Source organism: Fukomys damarensis, unplaced genomic scaffold, assembly GCF_012274545.1.
Source record: "Fukomys damarensis isolate Sample0158 unplaced genomic scaffold, DMR_v1.0_HiC HiC_scaffold_19, whole genome shotgun sequence".
Taxonomy (NCBI): Eukaryota; Metazoa; Chordata; class Mammalia; order Rodentia; family Bathyergidae; genus Fukomys; species Fukomys damarensis.
The window spans coordinates 23,843,809-23,862,998 of NW_022900931.1; the positions used below are offsets into that span (position 1 = coordinate 23,843,809).

General features: G+C 37.1%; 1 protein-coding gene across 3 annotated transcripts; it reads left to right on the top strand.

Moving 5' to 3' along the window:
• The first annotated feature begins 653 nt into the window (after window positions 1-653).
• On the top strand, window positions 654-19,046 carry LOC104875846 (killer cell lectin-like receptor 7). 3 transcript variants are annotated; one of them, XM_010643576.2, is made up of 8 exons: window positions 654-1,095; window positions 3,204-3,301; window positions 3,606-3,698; window positions 4,632-4,727; window positions 7,944-8,057; window positions 8,669-8,820; window positions 11,810-11,916; window positions 12,326-12,913. In XM_010643576.2, the coding sequence occupies exons 2-8, from the start codon at window positions 3,229-3,231 to the stop codon at window positions 12,453-12,455; spliced, it is 765 nt and encodes a 254-aa protein (XP_010641878.1). In that variant the 5' UTR covers window positions 654-1,095; window positions 3,204-3,228; the 3' UTR covers window positions 12,456-12,913. The 3 variants fall into 3 exon arrangements, 2 of the variants coding, with proteins under 2 accessions (XP_010641878.1, XP_010641877.1); XR_784191.1 differs by lacking the exon at window positions 654-1,095 and adding an exon at window positions 18,849-19,046 and having other exon boundaries at window positions 3,125-3,301; window positions 12,326-12,603; XM_010643575.2 differs by lacking the exon at window positions 654-1,095 and having other exon boundaries at window positions 3,125-3,301.
• Window positions 19,047-19,190: the final 144 nt, after the last annotated feature.

Below are 19,190 nucleotides of genomic sequence, written 5' to 3' on the forward strand. Positions count from 1 at the left end.
TCAGCAGTACCGATGGTAAGAAACCCTACTCTACATTTTGTTAAATTTATGATCAAAGAAGGAGACATGATGTTGTAGCATTCTTCCTGCTTTTCTCCTTTTTTAACTTTCAGGTAAGTTTTTAAAACTCCTACAGCCCTGTCTAATAATAAGAGAAACATCAGATAAATAAAACTTGAGAGACGCTCTACACAAAAAACTCCTGCTTTTGTAAAATATGATAAAAAACCAGAATAGACTCAAATTTCATAACACAAACCAAGGGAGACAGGATAACCCATGCTGTATATAAGGTCAAATTTTAGAGCAGAGATTTGAAAACAGAAAAAGAGCCTTAAAAATGATGCATTCCTAATAAATTTTGGAGAGAAAGAGAGACAAAAATCATCAAGGCTTGAAGTTTAGATGAAGTACACTCTATATTTATGCTATTTGAAAAGATAACACAATTGACATCAGCTGCGTCCTAAAGGAGACAAGGAACGAGTTGTTTTCAACCTGATAAAACTTCGGAGCTTTCTATTGAAATGCTCTACAGATAAATGCAGGGAATGATGTCCAAGCAATGCTCACATACTTTTACTCCACAATATTATACTAGTTTGCAGATAGATTTATTTACTTTTTAAAATTTATTTATTTTGGTGCCGAGGATCGAACTCGAGTTCTTGAGCTGGCGAGGCAGGCAGTGAAGCCACTGAGCTATATCTCCGGCCCTGAGAATGGATTTAAATGCCTCAGTAAGTCCTTTCCCAGTGTTCAGTGTCATGCCGATTCTGTCCAAAATGGACAGGGCCCTTTAAATTATCTCCTCCTTTCACCTCCTCTGTTTGAACAAAAATCACACATCCCTCTGTGACGACAGATGCACTAGGTGAAGCTCAAATATGAGTCACTCTCTCAGATCATCGCTGCTAGCTGAGAAGCACTGAAGCCTCTCGGGTGACAGGAGCATCTGCGCAGGAAGACTCGTCCGATACTGCAGCCCACGCGTGGGGCTCAGCACTGTCACCGGGACCGGACACCGGTGACGGCAGAAACCACACAGGGACGCAGGCATTGTGTCGCCAGGTGGACCCACAGCTGGAGCTCCAGGTGCGTCTGTTACCGGTGCCCGGTGTGAGTACTGCACACGGCACAGAGAAGGGAGCTGTCCGTTCAGAAAATCTAATCTTGAAGATAACAGTGCTGTCCGATTCGGGTTTAAATGTTCCCGTATCAGTGAATTATGTCCTCTAACTCTTCCAGGACTTAGCATTAATATAACTCACAGTTCTTTTGGCAAACATTCCATTGTATCTCTTGTGCTGACCAAGTGTGTTATTAGGGCAAATTCTGTCCCTACAATAACAAGGGTAAAGTTTGGGCAATTACATTTTTATTTGATCGATTACATATTTTTCTTATCTAAATGATACTACCTATATTTTATATAATATTATGTAGACTTTGCCTACTTATTGATAGAGCTCTCAGATTCCTGAAATATTTCTGCATAATCGTATTTCCTTTTGGAAACTTATCCCATGGAAAAATTATTCAATGTTACTAAATTAATATATTTATACACAAACATATAGGTAACTATTTTAAAGCATTTTATAAAAGATAATGATAGGTTTAAATTCCTGAAGAAAATACAATTTGTAAAGAGCAATTAATTTGATGGCTTACAAGCAACTGGAAAGAGTGATTTTTTTATACTTTTATGTAGTCAAAATTCTAATTTTCTTTTCTTATGAAAATATCTAGATGCTTAAAACAAACTTTTTAAGAAATTTGTGAGTAAAATAACTATTCCAAAAATAACTGACCACCTTTCTCTAAAAAAGAAAATTCCAATGTTGTGGTCATAACACAGGACTACTACCTAACCGATTCCAGCCCCAAATGTAAGGCCTTTATTTATGACACCACATTGGAAAAGGTAGCGAGAACTCTTTAGAAGCAGAGAAAACAAGTTGTTTGAGTATTTCAAAAATAATAGGAATTATAAGGATGACAATATCTAGAAAAACATATTTACAAAAAACAATGAAGAAAAATTTTTAATAATATTTCAATAATCTGCACTCTGTCCTTATATGATAAATGACTCAAAAATATTTCCTGGGTATTATTAGGCATATGGACAGTTTTTCAGGGACATATAAATGTATCATAAATCACAAAATTTACCCTTTCAAAATTAAAGTAAATAACATATATGGAGAACACCATGTAGGAGATGAGATCCCAATACCCATGTTTCTAAAGAAACATACAGGTAGCTGGTAATTCTAATAGGCAAAATATCTGAGGCAAAAATCTTCAGAAAAGAAAAGTAAAATTTCAGACATCACCAGTTAAGTGAAATAAAATATTTATTTCAATGATATGCCAAGAACTCAGGACAGAACCTGAAATTTTAGTTTAAAAACTGTTCGTTTCTTTATTTTTTTTTTAGCATTAAGTTTATTGGTACATTTTAAGTAAACAATATTGATAACATTCCTCATTGGGAATTTGTACCTTAAAATGACTTATCTTGGTTCTTATTTTTTCCCTGTTACCCTGCCCTCCTTTCAACCCCCACCACCCCTCCCTATTTACAAAGTCTTTGTATCCATTTTTTTCCTTTTCTCATATTTTTTTCCTTTCCCCCTCCTCTCCCACTTCCTCTCCTCCTTCCCCTTCCCCTTGGACCTTTACTTCCCATTTCGCATTACCTCTTATACATTTTGATCCTCATTTACACTTTCAGTTTCTCACCAGAGAAACTATTCGGTATGTACCCGTGTGTAAATGGGCATCTGAAATGAGCAGAGACTTCTCAGAAAAAGAAGTAGAAACAGCAAATAGATATATATGAAAAAATATTCAGCATCACTCATCATCCAAGAGATGCAAATGAAAACAATGCTGAGATTTCACCTCACCCTGGAAAGAATGGCTACTATGAAGAAATCAACCAGTAACAAGTGCTGGCAAGGTTGTGGGGAAAAAGGAACCCTGCTCTACTATTGGTGGGAGTGTAGACTGGGGAAACCACCGTGGAAATCAGTGTGAAGATTCCTCAAAAAACTAGGATTAGGAGTTCCATTTGACCCAGCTATTCCCCTACTAGGCATCTTCCCAAAAGAATTAAAAGCATCATTCCACAGTGATATGTGTGCACCCATGTTTATAGTGGCGCAGTTTGTAATAGTCTCTATATCATTTAGAATCATATCTACAAATTTCTCAGAGATGGATGAAAGATATCCAGCATATGCAGAAGTGAAGAAATGTCTTCCTTCCAAGAAGCACAAGCAAATGAATAGTGAGTGTTTTTCCTCCCTGACTCCTACTGAATCCTGATTATTTTCTGTTCTCTATGAAACAAATTCTCAAAAGAATTTCATGATAATTTAGTATGACTTGTGCCTACCTCATTTCTAAGACTCTGTGATCTAAAAGATTTCTATGACAGACTTTACAGAGAAACAAGAAAATATTTGCGTTGATCTCCTTTATTTGAAGGAAACCCTGTTGTGTTAGAACTCTTTACACATATCCAAAGCCCACATGCTTTCAGAGAAATAATGAATATGAAGCGCTATCCTCACCTTTGTTTACATCTCCAGACAAAAAACAGGAACCGATTTACTCAGAAGTGGGAGAATATCCTTCAAACTTCAACCAGATAAAGAAAAAAACTGAATCATCTGAAGAAAACAGTAAGGGTTATACAGATTTTCTGTCCTATGCTTTCTTAGCCTATGTGTATGAGATTAAATTAATGTAAATCAGAAACTACTGTGGCGAAAAGCTAGTTAGTTTGCCCCCTTTCATAAGATTGCTTGAACTACATCCAAAAATTGAAATGAAAACCTGAAAGCCAAACATTCAAGTTTAATATATCACAAAGAATATTGGTGTAGTTTAGGTTCTATATTTTATGCATATAGTCATAACTGATCAGATAGAAAAATTTTTAATTTCCATTTGTTTAGAAACAGTTGTAGGGCTGGGCATTTAGCTCAGTGGTTCCGCCACCTGCCTTGCGAAGTGCAAGGTCCCGAGTTCGATCCCTGACAAAAAATTTAAAACCCAATCTAGAAACAGTTGTGATCTCCAGTTGTGTGACACACACTCTATGAATTTTCATCAAACTTTGAATTTGACTGTCATGATCTGATATACATCTGGATTATCATTTCTTCTGTGTTTAAGTGTGGCCGTTATGATGACAAAGGTAGAGTGATTCCTAGGTGAAAATTGTGATTTGCATATACATATACAGGCAAAGGTGTTTATTATTATTGGCCAATAAAATGAATTTATACATTAGTATTTTAGAAAAATTTACTACTTAAAACTACTTAAAAATTTCTGTATGTCCAGAATTCTACTTTGCATTCTGGAAACACAGTGAAGGATCAGGGGATTTCATTGCTCTGAACGCAGTGACCTCCCTAGAGACGCATGCTAAGAACAGTGAGCAGAGTCAGGCACCTACCTCAGCTCAAGAGGGTTTCACTCCGGTCCGCATCTCTTTGCAGTGTGAACGCTCCCAGAAGGTAGGGCGTTGAACTCCCCTTCCAGAAGCTTCTTCCTCAAACCTGGCCCTGTAACTCGGTCTTCTGGGCCCTCTTTTCGTCTCGCTGCAGGGTTCTCAGTTCCCTTTGCCTGGCGCCTCACGGTAGTGATTCTTGCTGGCTCATGCTTCTTCCTCTTTTTGGCAACTGGAATTTTGGGTTTCCTAGGTAAGTTAAATTATCTCCTCACAAGGAATTATGTCACTGTGTCATGATTTATTTAGACATTCGATTGCATTTTCCCAAGCAGTCTTTCATTTGGTTTGCTGCTACACTGTTGTAAGTAATCCCAAAGTACCCATCGCAGGTACCTGATGGCAAAAGGAATTTTACAGAAAATGTATACAGTAAGTATACAATTACAGCAACAGACAAACTGCCATCCCCAAAGACAGGTAAATTATAAACTTAGTCTAAAAATGGGGGGAATGAACACTGAATATGAAGCTTAAAAACATCTTTTTTTTTTTTTTGCTATTTTACCTAATTCCATTTATCTGTTACCCATTAGTGTTTTACATGTTTTATAGCAGCATATTATAGAGCTGATTCCTTTGAAGTGTCATTAAGTTACTAATAACCTTCAATACTGAAAAGTTGAATATATACAATTATAATAGAATTTTCAAGTATCTACATAGATACATTTAGTATATCTATGTCTTGCAAAAATGCAATTTATCTTTTGTTTCTCTACACTAAATATGTATGTCTGAGAATTTGAAACCATGCTTAACAGATGAATCTCATTCTGTATACATTCTCTCTACATATGTAAGATTGTAACTTTTCTGATTTATTTCACTTCAAATTGTAGGCCAGAGATGCATCCATTTACCTAAAATGTCTCATTTGTCTTTCTTTATGGAAGAATAGTACTCCATTGCATATAGATACATTTTCTTTATCCAATTCACGTTTTGATGGCATATGCTTTTTCCAACATTTAGCTATTATAAACTGTGCCCCTTATATTCTGTTCCATTGACCCACAAGTCTATTTATTCACTAGTACCATGCTGTTTTTATCATGGTAGCTTTGTAGTATAACTTCAAATCAAGGATTGTGATGCCTCCTACCTTGCCCTTGATGCCCAGAGGTTTGTTTGGTGGGGGGGGTTGTTTTGTTTTGTTTGCTATTCTAGGTCTCTTCTGGTTCCGTATGAAATTTTAGAATTTTTTTCTCTAGTTTCATGAGGATCCTACTGGCATTTTTTATTGGGATTGCATTAAATCTGTACATCAGTTCTGGAAGTTTGGCCATTTTCACTATATTGGTTCCAGCTACCTAAGAAGGAGATGTCTTTGCATTTTCTGATATCATCTTCAATCTCTCTTTTTTAGAATACTGTAATTTTCAATATATAGGTCTTTCCCTTCCTTCATTAGCTTGACTTCTAAATATTTCATTTTTCTTGATGCTATTGTGCAAAGTACTATTTCTCTAATTTCTCTCTCAGTGACTTTGTTATTTTTGTACTGATCTTTGAGTGTTGACTTTGTATACTGCTGTTACATAAATTAGTTATTAATTATAGGAATCTTTTGGTGGAGTTTTGGGGGTCTTTTATAGAGAGTATTATGTCATCAGCAAATAATGATAATTTAACTTCTTTTTTCCTATCCACATTCCTTTTATTTCTTCCTCTGGTCTAATTGTCTTGGCTAATGTTTCCAGAACAACATTGACTAGGAATGGTGATAATGGACATCCTCATCTTGTTCCTGATTTTAGAGTTAAAGTTTTCGGTTTTTGACCATTTAGTATGAAGTTGGCTATTGGTTTGTAATAGTTCCCTTTTATAAGATTGAAATTAAGACTTTCTATTCCAAATTTTTAGGGCTTTAATCACAAATGAGTGTTGGACTTTGTCAAATGCTTTTGCTGTGTCTATTGAGATGATCATATGGTTTTTTGTTCTTGGTTCTCTTAATGTGGTGCATTACATTTATTGATTTGTGTATGTTGAACCATCCCTGAATCCCTGACATGAGTCTTACTTGGTCATGGGATATAATCTTTTTGAAGATTTACTGCACTTTATTTCCCTGTATCTTATTGAGGACTTTTGTGTCTATGTTCATTCGGGAGATTGGCCTGTAGTTTTCTTTTTTGGTTAGTCCTTCTCTGGTTTTGGTATCAGGACTATCCTTGCTTTCAGGAATTAGTTTAGAAGTATTGCTTTGCTTTCAAGTTCATTAACGAATTTGAAAAGTAACAACATTAGATCTTCTCTAAAGTTCTTGAAGAATTTAGCAGTGAATCTTTTAGTAATTGGGCATTTTTTTGTTGGTAGGGTTTTTATTATTGTTACTTTAATTTATTTGATTGATATTATATTATTTAAAATTTTTATATCTTCTTGATACCACCTTTGGTAATTCATATGTAGCTAGGAACCTGTCTTTTTCTTTGAATTTTCCATCTTATTAAAGTACAGGATCCCAAAGTAGGTGCTGATGATCTTCTGGATTTCTCCAGGATCGATTTTGATTTCACCTTTTTCATTCCTAGTTGCATGGACTTGGGTCTTTTTTTTTTCTTTGTTTTGATGAGCCTGCCTATTCTATTTAATCTTTCAAAGAATCAATTCTTGGATTCTCTGTACTGTTTTCTTTGTCTCAATTGCATGAATTTCTTGTCTCATCTTTTAAAAAACCATTCAGAAAATGAATTATGGCTTTAAATTTATCTTTATAATTTCAGTATGTTTGCACCACTGTCTAACCTTTTCCTAGTGATCAAATCATATTTTAAAATCTAGCTTGTGAAGTAAACTTTAAATGTTGAGGTTACAGGATTTAAACTGCAACCTCATACTTTAGCCTTCGTACAAAATACTTTTCCTTCATACATCCCTTAGCACAGTCCTTCTTCGATATTACTAACTTTGGACTATCCTAATGTGTCATTTCCTGCCCATTTGTGTAATTTGTAAGACTGGTTTCAGCAATCTAGCATTTTATAGTTTTATCCTTTCCACCTCCCCACTCCTTTTCCTTCCATAGGAAGAGCCCAGCCTTCCACCTACACTCAGTAGCGCAGTCTTACTTCTGGGTTCTAACAGCACCCGTGAATGGATCGCGTCACACACTGTGTCTGACAGCTGCCCATGTCACCAAGCAATGAGTGAGTTCTAGAGAACAGAGCTTTAGATTTCTCATTGCTCCATCATCGAGGTCCACTACAAAGCCTTCGCATTAATGTGGTTCATGATAAGTGAGGAGTGGGCATGGAAATCATATTCAAAAAAGAGATGCCTTAAAAAGTACTTGAGTAAAAACAATCCTTAATCCTGATGATTGGATACATATTCAAAGGAAAATGTGCCTTTTCTTCGGTCTCTTGTTTTGTTTTCCTCCTGCTAACCACATACAGTAAAGTTTTCCAGGGTCGTCTGACAGCCCAAGTCCCTAATTCTCCTCTGGAAAATGTAACACGAGAGGAAGAGTTCCATGACCGAAGCCTGGTGTTCACATCGAGTCCAGTCAACACAGGTGTGTAGGGAAGGAGTTGGGGCAGAGACCGATGAGCCTCTTCTCCGTTGCCCTCATCCACCTCTTCTCCTTCTCAATTCTTCTTACAGAAGAAATCAAGTAGTGCAACTTTCATTCTTATGCAGTTGAAACAATGTCAGAAACCCAGAAGATTAGAGTCTTCTGTGTGTGCATTATATTATTTCACATCATGGTTTCCAAAATCAACATTTTTGCTACCAGAACAATCAAGACTCCTTCATCATATTCTCTGTATTTTATCCTTTAACATGTAAACTAGGAAGTAAGTTGAGCTCTGCTCTTTAGCTAAAGCTGTGGTTCTGGAGAATATGAATAAACTCTACCCATTAGAGTATCCTTTCCATAAAGCTTGTGTTAGAAAACTTTCCTAAAAAATGTGAACAGTACTGTGCACAAACTTGGAGAGACATAATGAATGTGATACCATTCCTAGACCAAAGTTCTTTCCAAAAGGTAAAAATGGAGTGTATCCTCTCACAAAATATAATGATTTGAAGAGGACTAAAAATTATTTCTCTCTCTCTCAGGCCAACGTATTTCTCTCAGAATTCACCCTGAGTAATCTCTGAGGAAAGTCTTTTGTTTTCAAGGAGGCAAAAAGAGTGAATATGAAGTCCATTGGTCATGTTGTGGAGAGAGTTGTTATTATTTCTCACGGGAAAAGAAGAACTTTGAAGACAGCATGAAACTCTGCAAAAAAATGAATTCCACCCTTGTTAAGATAGAAGATGCACAGGAGCTGGTGATGTATATTTTGGTTGCATCTCACACCACATCTGTTTCACTTTTACCTGATGACTCTTATGCCTGATAACCTTCGAGTGTCTCAGCACTGTATGCGGTTGCAAGTGGGCACAGATACAATGGGGCCTAAAGGAAGTTAGAAACACACGTAGAAGTGAAATAAACACTTCAGTAATTCATCTCATCCATCCACAAGGAGGATAGTACGCCATCAGAACAAGTTATCTTTAAAATAGATCGTGTTCTGGCAATGAAAGTTGTGCAAAAGTGATCAAGATATGTAGCAAATGTTTCAATTTAGATATTATTACAGTAGAAGCCACACTGCCATTCTCCTCCCCCTGCTCCATACTCCTCTTCGCTTCAGACACACGTGTCTCATCTTTCTTGCTATGTTGTAAAGCAATCTGGGAGTCCTGTATCTTCAATGTATTCACGAGGTAGGATCAAGAGTAGGGTGAATGCTGAAGCTGCCGATGCCGAGGGCCGTTCACCGGAAAGGCAGACAGACTTGTGCAAACGTTACTGTGTGCCCTCATCCACCTTGTTCACACAAGCTGGTACCATGCAACTTCTGGCTCTCCCCCAAAGCCGGAAGGAACACAAACGTTAAGCATTTTGAATTAATTCAGAGCATCGCAGCAGCCATGACAGCACAACGAAGGACAGGAAAAGGTACTTTCAAAAGCGCTGCTTCAGTGAACGGCAAGTAGAGTGGTGTACGTGTGTCGGCAGCGAGGTGGGTATCGCGAGGGAGGTTAATGGCAAGGTGTCTTCACTGTCATAATTTTTAAAAAACACTGAAACAGTCACTGTATGTTTCAGTGACACCTTGTTTATCTCATACTGAGTGATTCATAGATATTTAGCAGCAGGGTGTCTGGGAAAAGTGTATTCTTCTAACAATATCAAGAGGGGGAAAGCAGCATATATTCTGAGTTTGAGAATAAATGAAAGGGGTTGGGGATTCAGCTCACTGGTGCCATGCCTGCCCGGGAAGCACAAGGTCCTGAGTTTGAATCCGGTTCTGAAGAGGGGGGGGGCAGAAAACGAAAAACTCCCAATGAATTTAAAATAAAAAATCAATTAATTCTACCTCAGGTTAACTTTGAACATGCAGTGCCTTACATAGGAAGTTGAATATTGTATATTAGTATATTTCATTACACTAATAATTGTGTCCTGCTTTGAAATGTTATTACCAATTCATAAAAATCATTGGCCAATATTCTTGCTAGAGGAGAAACAAATCCTAATGTTCTGAGTTAAGGATAATCTAATATTGTCTCAAAAATGGGCCAATCAACACAAAAAATCATGCCGTTTTCTGACCTACTCCAATTTTCCAAATCTTTGGCTTTCAATGACTCAGAAGCATCTTTTAAAGATGCTAGCAAAAAAAAATTTTTTTGAGGCCAGAAAAAGACATATGTAAACACTGAATTAATCTAGTAACTACTGCCATAGAAATGTAATTGCTGTTGATGGCACAAAGACATCAGACATTGTTTTAAAATTTAAAATTGGCTATGGAAATACAGTATATTAAAAAGTAGCCAAGTAGTGGCATGAATGTGAAATTTGTCCTTAATATAATAATGGCATTTTAACATATAAAGTACCTTATAATGTCCTTACATAAGAACCATAGGATTTATGTGAATAAAAACACAATTTCTGGTATTATTTATGCAACTATATGCACAACACCAGAATTAGTACAGAAAATTAGAAAAGAAGTAACATGTATTAGGCTATGAAACATTTTTTCTTTGGGAAGGGCTGTATATTCATACATACCCTTTTTATAGACATAGAACTTTAAAAAGATATTGTAGAAGTCTTTGAATGGAATAATTAATGGTGTGTCTTTGATGTAAGAGACCTTAGCCTGGGGTTTCATGGCTGTACAGTCTGAGAATGAGTTGCTGGGTCAGGATATCCTTTATCTGCAGAGAGTCTCTAGTGAAAAATAAATCATCTATGAAAATCCAGATTTTGAATGTCAGGTGTTATGTCTTGATACATATATGCATTTGTGGAGAATAGATTATCTAATATTTCATCAGCTTTTTAAAGGATTAGAAAATAAAAGAAGTAAATAAAAAATGGGCAGATGTGGAATCACAGCCAAAAAACTTTATTTTAAATGTCTTTTTCACTTTATTTGTGTGAATGAACCAAACAAAGTATCAGTTTCTACACTTGGAAAAAGTGAGGAGCAGATCATAAAAACAGGCAAAATTTTCTTCCCAACACATTTGCAAAGAGGAAAGGACATAATATGTGCAAAGCTTTGCGAAGACTAACATACAGTCACATGCTGAATAGTGAGATTTCTCCTATCAGTGATAGACAATGCCACAAAGGATCACATTGCCTAGTGGCTTCGTGGCAATCTTAGACTGGGGAGGTACCCTCTATGGTGTCCACACAATGATGAAACCACCTGATGGTGCATCTCTTGGAGCATGCTCCTGTCCTTGAGTGACACATAACTGGAGGAATATCAGTTATTTTCATATTTGTCATATAAGCATTCAGTCATCCAGGTAAACACCTCATCTGGTGGGGAAAAGATACATTCTCAAACGCCCGCCTCACAGACAATAAACAGAGTACCTGTGGAACAAAAATATTAAACAACATTGCTATAAATCTCATAGCTACCACATATGGACATGGAAATAAAAACCAGACTGCAAAAAGCTTGCTTTTGAGCCACAAGCATAAGTTTTAAGAGGTATTTAAGAAATTTCAGTTAAGTTTAAATACATGTGGCTAAACCAAAGATTACTTTAGGTTTTATTTATGCCTCTACACTTAAGAAAGTGTAAATAACTGGGATTTCATTATTTTATAACTTTAAGAGCATTTAAGTAAAGCTTTTTACACTACCTAATATTCACATTAAGTATAAAATAATAGCATTCATTTCAGGACTATAAATATGCTCTTACTTAAAGATAGTGCTGTATTTATTACAGAACTTTATTCAAAGCCAAATATCTTATTTCTGTTGGATTGGGTTGTCCCGTGAAGGAACCAGCAGACCCTGGACATGGGAAGATAAATCACAACCCTCTCTTGAAAGGTAAGTCTCTAAAATAGATAAGAGCTAATAAGTTCTAGAACTTCAACTTCTCATTTACACTCCTGAAAGCAGGAAAAATATGCACATTATACACACACACACACACACACACACACACACACACACACGAAGGCATAGGTTTGCACATTCATAAACATCCACATACTTCCAAAGGACGTGAGTGCAACTGTGGAAGTGAGTATATGCAGAAGGAAGCCTTTTTCACCTCTCATTCTATACTTAATTTCCTGAACAGGTTCTCCAGAGGACCAGTTAGGGAACTGAGGACTAGTCTCTGTAACAAAAGAAAACATACCAACCTACTTTGGGGGGTTACTATGTTTTATTATGTCTGCAGCATAGTGGATATATATTTTAAAGCATGTGTTTTCTTTTATTCTACTTTAAGTGATTGGAAAGAATCAGAGACTGGAAACTGTGGAAGTATAACACCCACAAGGATGAATGCTCTTGAATGTTCCAGATTAATAACCTATATTTGTGAGAAGAAAAATGTTTGTCTGGCTACTGTGCAATGAAGAACAATCACCTTTCCCAGACCCATGGATGCTTTTCATGGGCTGTACCTGCATTGTACCCACTGATTGAGAAACTTACTGGAATGAGGAGTTGTAGATCCACAGATTCCGCTCCTGTCACAAGAAGATGGCCTAACCACACCTTAGTGTAAGCTGGTGAAGTAAGAGACCGCTAGTACTTCCAGTGAGGGCCAACAGGCTCAGTTCTGCCACCCTGTCTGCATCGTACACAAACTTAGAGGTTTCTACAAACTTCCGGCAGTATCATGCACATTTGGTTAGGAAGCAATGTTAACAGTAAATGAAGTCATGACTCTATAGGAAGTGTTATGAATTATTCTATGAGTCACTACCTTTTAGGAGAAAGGCAGTAGGGTGTACTGGAGAGAATGGAACAGTATCCTGAACCAAGTGTAAATTTGCTACCTGTACCACATCCACTCTGCTCATCAGCAAATCCAAACTTTGGACTCTCGATTTCTTCATCAGTAAAAAATGTCCAGACTGTTTTCAGTAGTACTTGTGCCATTTTGGGTTCCTATTAGAATTATAGAAAAGTTCTATTTGCTCACATCCTTTTAAGATTTAGGGTTGTCCATCTGTAAAATCATTTCTAAGAATGTGCTATATTTGTAATTTAAATTTGTATTTTCCCTAGCAAACATCTTTGCTTGAGTTTTGGGTCAACCACACATCTACTAGGATAAAATATATATTTAAATCCATGCCAACATTTTATTGGGTTGTTTGTTGTCTTAATATTGAGTTATGGGGCTTCTTTATAGATTCTATGTACAAGGACTTATTATAATGTATAGGCAGTGAGTCATGTATGTATTACCAACAAAGAATGCTTATAACACTGAAGCAATTTTGGACCTAGAGAAGAATTATTAGTTTAGAGTTCCCAGCAATTGTACCTGGCTCCTGAAACTCAGCAGATAAGTTTGGTCCAAGATTTGATCTGAGCCCAACATGCAGGCCCAAAGCATGTAGTAATCATAGCAGTAAAAGAAAATACAGACCACATCAGGCACCAAATATTAGGACACCTCCTTCCAAAGAAATGCATCAATACCAGAGCAAGAAAGGATGCATAGTAAACACCAGAAACACATTATAACTAGACAAATACATTTTGACTTGAATAATGTTAAACAGATATAGTTTCTCTATGGTGCGGATTCAATACTCCTTTCAACAATTCATTGCCCATGTAAATTCTCAAGATTCAGGGGAAGTATGTGACTCTTACATTGAAAAGAATACCCAGGGGTCCAAAGAAAATGGGCAAGGAAAGCACACTTTACATTAGATGGCTTGGTGATGCCCTGAACATACTGTTTTCAAGCTGCATCCAGTTGAATCCTGGAAAAGATAATATATCAACCATCATATAGCAAATGAACAAAGTATTCATGGTCTTCTACTTGGATGCCAGATTTTTTTCATTCATTCAATTGCGAAAATATCTACTGAGACCCTGCTAAGTGCCAAGCACTCTTCACAGTGCTGGTTAAACATCACTGAACAAAATTGCTTTACACTCTAGCTGAGGAAGGCAAACCTTAAACCAGCGTTCAGAGACATACGCTATCCAGTTATTATTTTGGGTTATCCACAGACAGAGGCAGGACGAATGCTAACACGCGGCCAGTAGACCACACCTACATAGGAAGATGCTTTATGCAGTTTCCTAGACACTGTCATAGCTAGTAGTACAAAATGTAATCTTAAATTAGATTTTTTTCTTTGAAAGATAAGTGATTTCTCCCAACTTTCTCCTGCTGAGTACCTAACCAGTACCTGCTCCACTCCTCAGTCCCAATGCAGTGACAGAACACACATATGCTGACCACAGGAGGATGAAGCTCGCTTCCATTCCACAAAAAAGGGGGAGAATGAGCTGCAGACGGCTGGAAGGGAGGCAGCAAGGCTGGATCACCTTTATCTGTGCTCCCCTCCACTCTGTTCCTTAATATAAAAGACCTTTAACCGCCTGTGCACAGTGAGGTGGTGATTTGAGGCAGACGGAAATAGCATTTCTTCTCGGAAATAGCATTGATAAGTCTTTTTTTCACTTTACTAAAATAAATTACCTTATTTTATATGGTCAGCAGCTAATATCTTTTTATATCTTCTGTGGGCTTAGCAGATTATCTGCTTGCTTAGCCTTATTATCTGTTTTGTTGTCTCTCCTGATATCATTTTAAATAATTTGGGTGTGTGGCTTTTAGTTTCCTCCCCTTTCATGCACTATGGATCAGCTTTAGGGGAGTGGGAGGTTTGGGAAGCATTTTGTTGGCTTGTCTTCTCGTGTTTCTGTGTGTGTGTTTGTACCTGCGTGTGTGTGTGTGTGTGTGTGTGTGTGTGTGTGTGTGTGTATTGACGTTTGTGAGTTGACTATGGTGGAAAGCTTTGTTCTAGTAGTATAGAATCCTCTCTAATTACTGTCTACCTTTCAGTGATGTCCTCTGGGCATAACTAACTATTGGCCTTTGACTCTGTCCCAGGATCCAACTGCCTCCATCTACTTGAGATGGGAGGTTACAGAATATTTAACTCAGTACCCAATTTTTCAGGACTGGGCTAAAGTATGAAAACCAATTAATAACAACAGCTTTGTAATTTTGGCAATAATAATGAAATCAGCATCAATAATAGCATCAAATTCAAACTAAGTATTGACAAATTCTAAGGACCAATAAAGCGTACCCTTAACCATAGATATAATTATAGTATGAACATTATGACAAACCAGATATTGACCTACAGTAAATATCTACTAAAGCAAATTTATCTCCATTAACAATAGAATGATATTCAACAATAGCATAAAGTTAACTAGCTATCTAGAGATGCTTAAAGTTTAGTAGTTATACTAGTAAAAGTGGAGGTTTGGGGAACTAGAGAAAAAAAAGTTAAACTTGAGAAATTAATGGGAGTCAGCGTGGTGGTGCACGCCTGTAATCCCAGCACTTGGGAGGCTGAGGCAGGAGGATCGCTGTGAGTTCAAGACCAGCCTGGGCTACATAGTGAGACCTTGTCTCAAAAAACCAAAAAGAAAAGAAAAATTAATGAGGTATTAGGAGGAAGAGGAAAAGTGAGATAAAAGCTTCTTTTGAAGAATAAAAGGAAATTAATGGTAACAGGAAATAGTCACAGGAAAGAATAAATAAGAAAAAGAAGAAAAAAAGATAAACAGAATGCAAAAAATTGGAAATAAAAGAAAGATGAGAAGAAAGGAAAAGAGAGAAAATAAACTAAGAGAGAAAAAAACACAAGCCCTCAAAATCCTGATGAAGGAAAGAAAAATATTACAAAATAGAAAAGTAAAAAAATTGATGGAATCAAAGAAAAAATTCCTGTGTTTTTGAATGAGTGCCTTTCTTCCATGATCTGCAGCCTTGGGATCCAGCCGGTTACAGTTCAGGTAACACTGCACACAGGCACCATCTGCATGCTCGAAAGGAGTAGAGGTGCCCAGGGTATGGTGGCCGAGTAATTTTAAGTCAGCGGAAGCCCTTGAGATTGCTTTTCTTAGTTTGTTTGGATCATCTTATGCTCATGAGCAGATGTTTTCTGCTTGGAATTATATCAAATCTGATCAAAGAAACAGCTGTGTTGTTGCGTTTTTCTTTTTCTTTAAAGACAAAAGATGTTAATGAATGAGTTGTTTTTTTCTAAACTGAAATCTCAGTATTCAGGTATAATTGCAGTGCTGCTGCTTTGTGATAAATAAATTGGTTTGGGGTTGCAGTTTGGGCACTTGGTTACCATTTCTGATCAAGACGTTAAAACTCACCAATATTTGATATTGCTTAGTCAAAGTATATTCAAACCAATAGTAAAATAATAGCAAAAGTGAGTCCTAGATCACTTGCGATTTGAATATTACAATGCAAACCTATACTATCTGCAGAATTGAAAGTCAGTTATAAAGCATTCGAGATGAGGCTCTATAAAAATAAAACATAAAAATAGGCCCAGATACTTCCTGAGAGGTTAACAATATATATAGCCCAGCAGAGGGAGAGCAGTGACTGGAGTTGCTGGGGTAACTGAGCTGAAACCACACAGGAAGTCTCAGAACTGAGCTCAGTTACTGTTACCCCCACCTGCCCAGCACAGGGAACATTTCACAGTGCGATCAGGGTAATCTGACAACGCCCTCCCCTCCTTCCTCCCTTTCCTCCAAGGGTTAGTAACAGGAAATGTTTAATTTTAGAAATAATATTGATTCAGGATTTACATTGAAGTCCTTGGCTTACTTTAAATTGGGCCTTCTTGGTACGGATTCTCTCAGTGTGTTTATTCTAACAGTTGTCTGCATGAGAATGTGACATTATATTAGTGTAACTGATTATTAAAATGTGCCGGTGCCCAGATTTAGTTTTTTTAATTGTGAGGGGTGCTTTTTAGATTTTCAACAGTCTCTCATAGTCACAGAAATTTAACTTAGGTTTGATAATTTTGTGAGGCATTTACTTCGTTGGTTTTTGTGGATTTTTTTTTTTTTACTGCAAATAAGAAAATAACTGATTCATTTGATTATCATTGACTCTCTTCAGAAATTAATGTGGGCCAATTTTTTTCTTTTGTTTTTTGTTTCAGGGGAACAAATATTTCATGCTGTGATCTGAATTTTATTGTTTACCAGCTGAGTCAAATAAATATGTAGGGAATTCATGCTCCAAATACTGCTTTATAGGACTTGATTTCAGAGGGATTTTATTTTGTTTCAGTCCTGTGGTGGTTTTACATAATTACTTTAATCCTCAAAATACTAAATAATAAGACTGTTATCTTAATTTTTTAGATTAAAACTCTGAGACTTAGGGACATTCAGTTACTCACAAAAGGGCAAAGGATAAATGCACGTCTCTGCATTCATTCAGCATACCTTGGCACTGGCTTATACTTTCACAGGCAAAGAATAAGATACATTCTGTATGTGTTCTCATCCTGCTTTTCTGGATCAATAATAGAAAATGTTTTGCCAGATCTTGCAGCCAAAAAAATGGCCTTTCCACAAATTCACTTTATTCTTTACATTCAAGAAACATCACGCAGCCCAGTGGGGTGGTGCACACCTGTAATCCCAGCACTCGGGAGGCTGAGGCAGGAGGATCGCTGTGAGTTTGAGACCAGCCTGGGCTACATAGTGAGTTCCAGGTCAGTCTCAACTACGTAGTGAGATCCTGTCTCAAAAAAAAACAAACAAATAAACAAAAAAAAGTTAATAAACTTATACTATGTGTAGACATTGGTGCCTAAGCCTTTCAAACAATATTCAGTTGAATGTTGACTATGTATTTAAGTTACCTGAAATGAGAATTCAATAAGTAGTATACCCTATGTGTATATGTAGATATAAAATGTCAAGGTTAAAATATTTAGCTTAAAAGCTACAAGTTTGATTCTTACTCAAGCTTTTGGGCTAATACTGCATATGACACATTGCTTAATATTTACAAGATCGTCTCCGAAAGCAGATGAATATATCATTTTAAAATAGAGAAAATTTACAGAAGTGTCTCTGAAAATCAGATTTATTAGCAAGCAATGTAAAATATTGGACAAGTATTTCTTTATTCAAAAATGGAACATGGGAAATTTAGGACATACAGATTATTTAGCTTGAGTTCAGCCTTTTATTTTTTGTTTGTTTGTTTATTTGTTTTTTGAGACAGGATCTCACTATGTAGTTGACACTGACCCGGTACTCACAAGGTAGCCCAGGCTGGTCTTGAACTCCCAGCGATCCTCCTGCCTCAGCCTCCCGAATGCTGGGATTACAGGTGTGCAGCACCATGCCTAGTTTAGCCTTTTATTTTTACTTTTGGAAAGTGCAAACAATTTCTTGGATTAAGTAAGGTACAGTATGCATGGTTTCTCAAATTTATTTGTTTTTTTGTTTTCTTTTCTTTTTGGTGTCAGGGATTGAACTCAGGGCCTTGCACTTTGGAGGCAGGTGGACCCACTAAGCTAAATCCCCGGCCCGGTTTCTCAAATTTAGTTTAAAACACCTAAGAAAAGCCACGTGCAGAATCAAATACATAGATTTATCTAAACACAAAGTATGGATTAAAGATCTGTTTCTACTGATAAATATTAAAACAAACCAAAAAAAGAAACATCATGCACAAAATTTAATGACGAAAGACAAGGACAAAGCCATTACTAGATTATATTTCTGTCTCCAAATAGCTTATCGGAGTTCACTGTGATACCAAGAGATAAACGGGGAGGGAGGAAACGGCTGACACAAGGGTTGAAGAGCACACGGAGCTCTTTGGAGGGAAATGAGAAGCGGTTGTCGTGCAGCCTGGCTGAGGACAGGCTCTCACGCTCCTTGTCTGCGGAAGCTCTTTTCACCCTTCTGCTTTCCAGATGATTGCTCGGCGTCCCCCAGAGCGGAATCGCATCTTCAGTGCGGCAAGCTCCAAGTCCTGGACCAGACCCTCCGCAGGAACTCAGCGTTTAAGAAGACAAGAGTTCATACTCTCCGAAATCCTCAGTCCACAGTGCAGAGTCCTAACAACACATTATGTTACTGCGAGTCCCAGAGCGCCTCGAACTTCAGGGCTTGTCCAGCCTGATTAATAAACAATAATAAAATTAATAAATAAATAATAGAGTCAAAAAGCATCACGAAAAGCTGCTTCCTGAATGCGGCTCCCTCTTCCTTTGGCGGGGGTAACGGGGATCAAACTCAGGACCCTGAGCTTGCCA

What these genes read in the sequence shown, in the direction of transcription:
- LOC104875846 (XM_010643575.2), top strand. Translation starts at nt 3,148, where the DNA reads ATGTGTGCACCCATGTTTATAGTGGCGCAGTTTGTAATAGTCTCTATA. An exon ending in ATCGAGTCCAGTCAACACAG is followed by an intron (nt 8,058 to 8,668) that starts GTGTGTAGGGAA and finishes TTTGTTTTCAAG; the next exon opens with GAGGCAAAAAGAGTGAATAT. An exon ending in TAGAAGATGCACAGGAGCTG is followed by an intron (nt 8,821 to 11,809) that starts GTGATGTATATT and finishes TATTTATTACAG; the next exon opens with AACTTTATTCAAAGCCAAAT.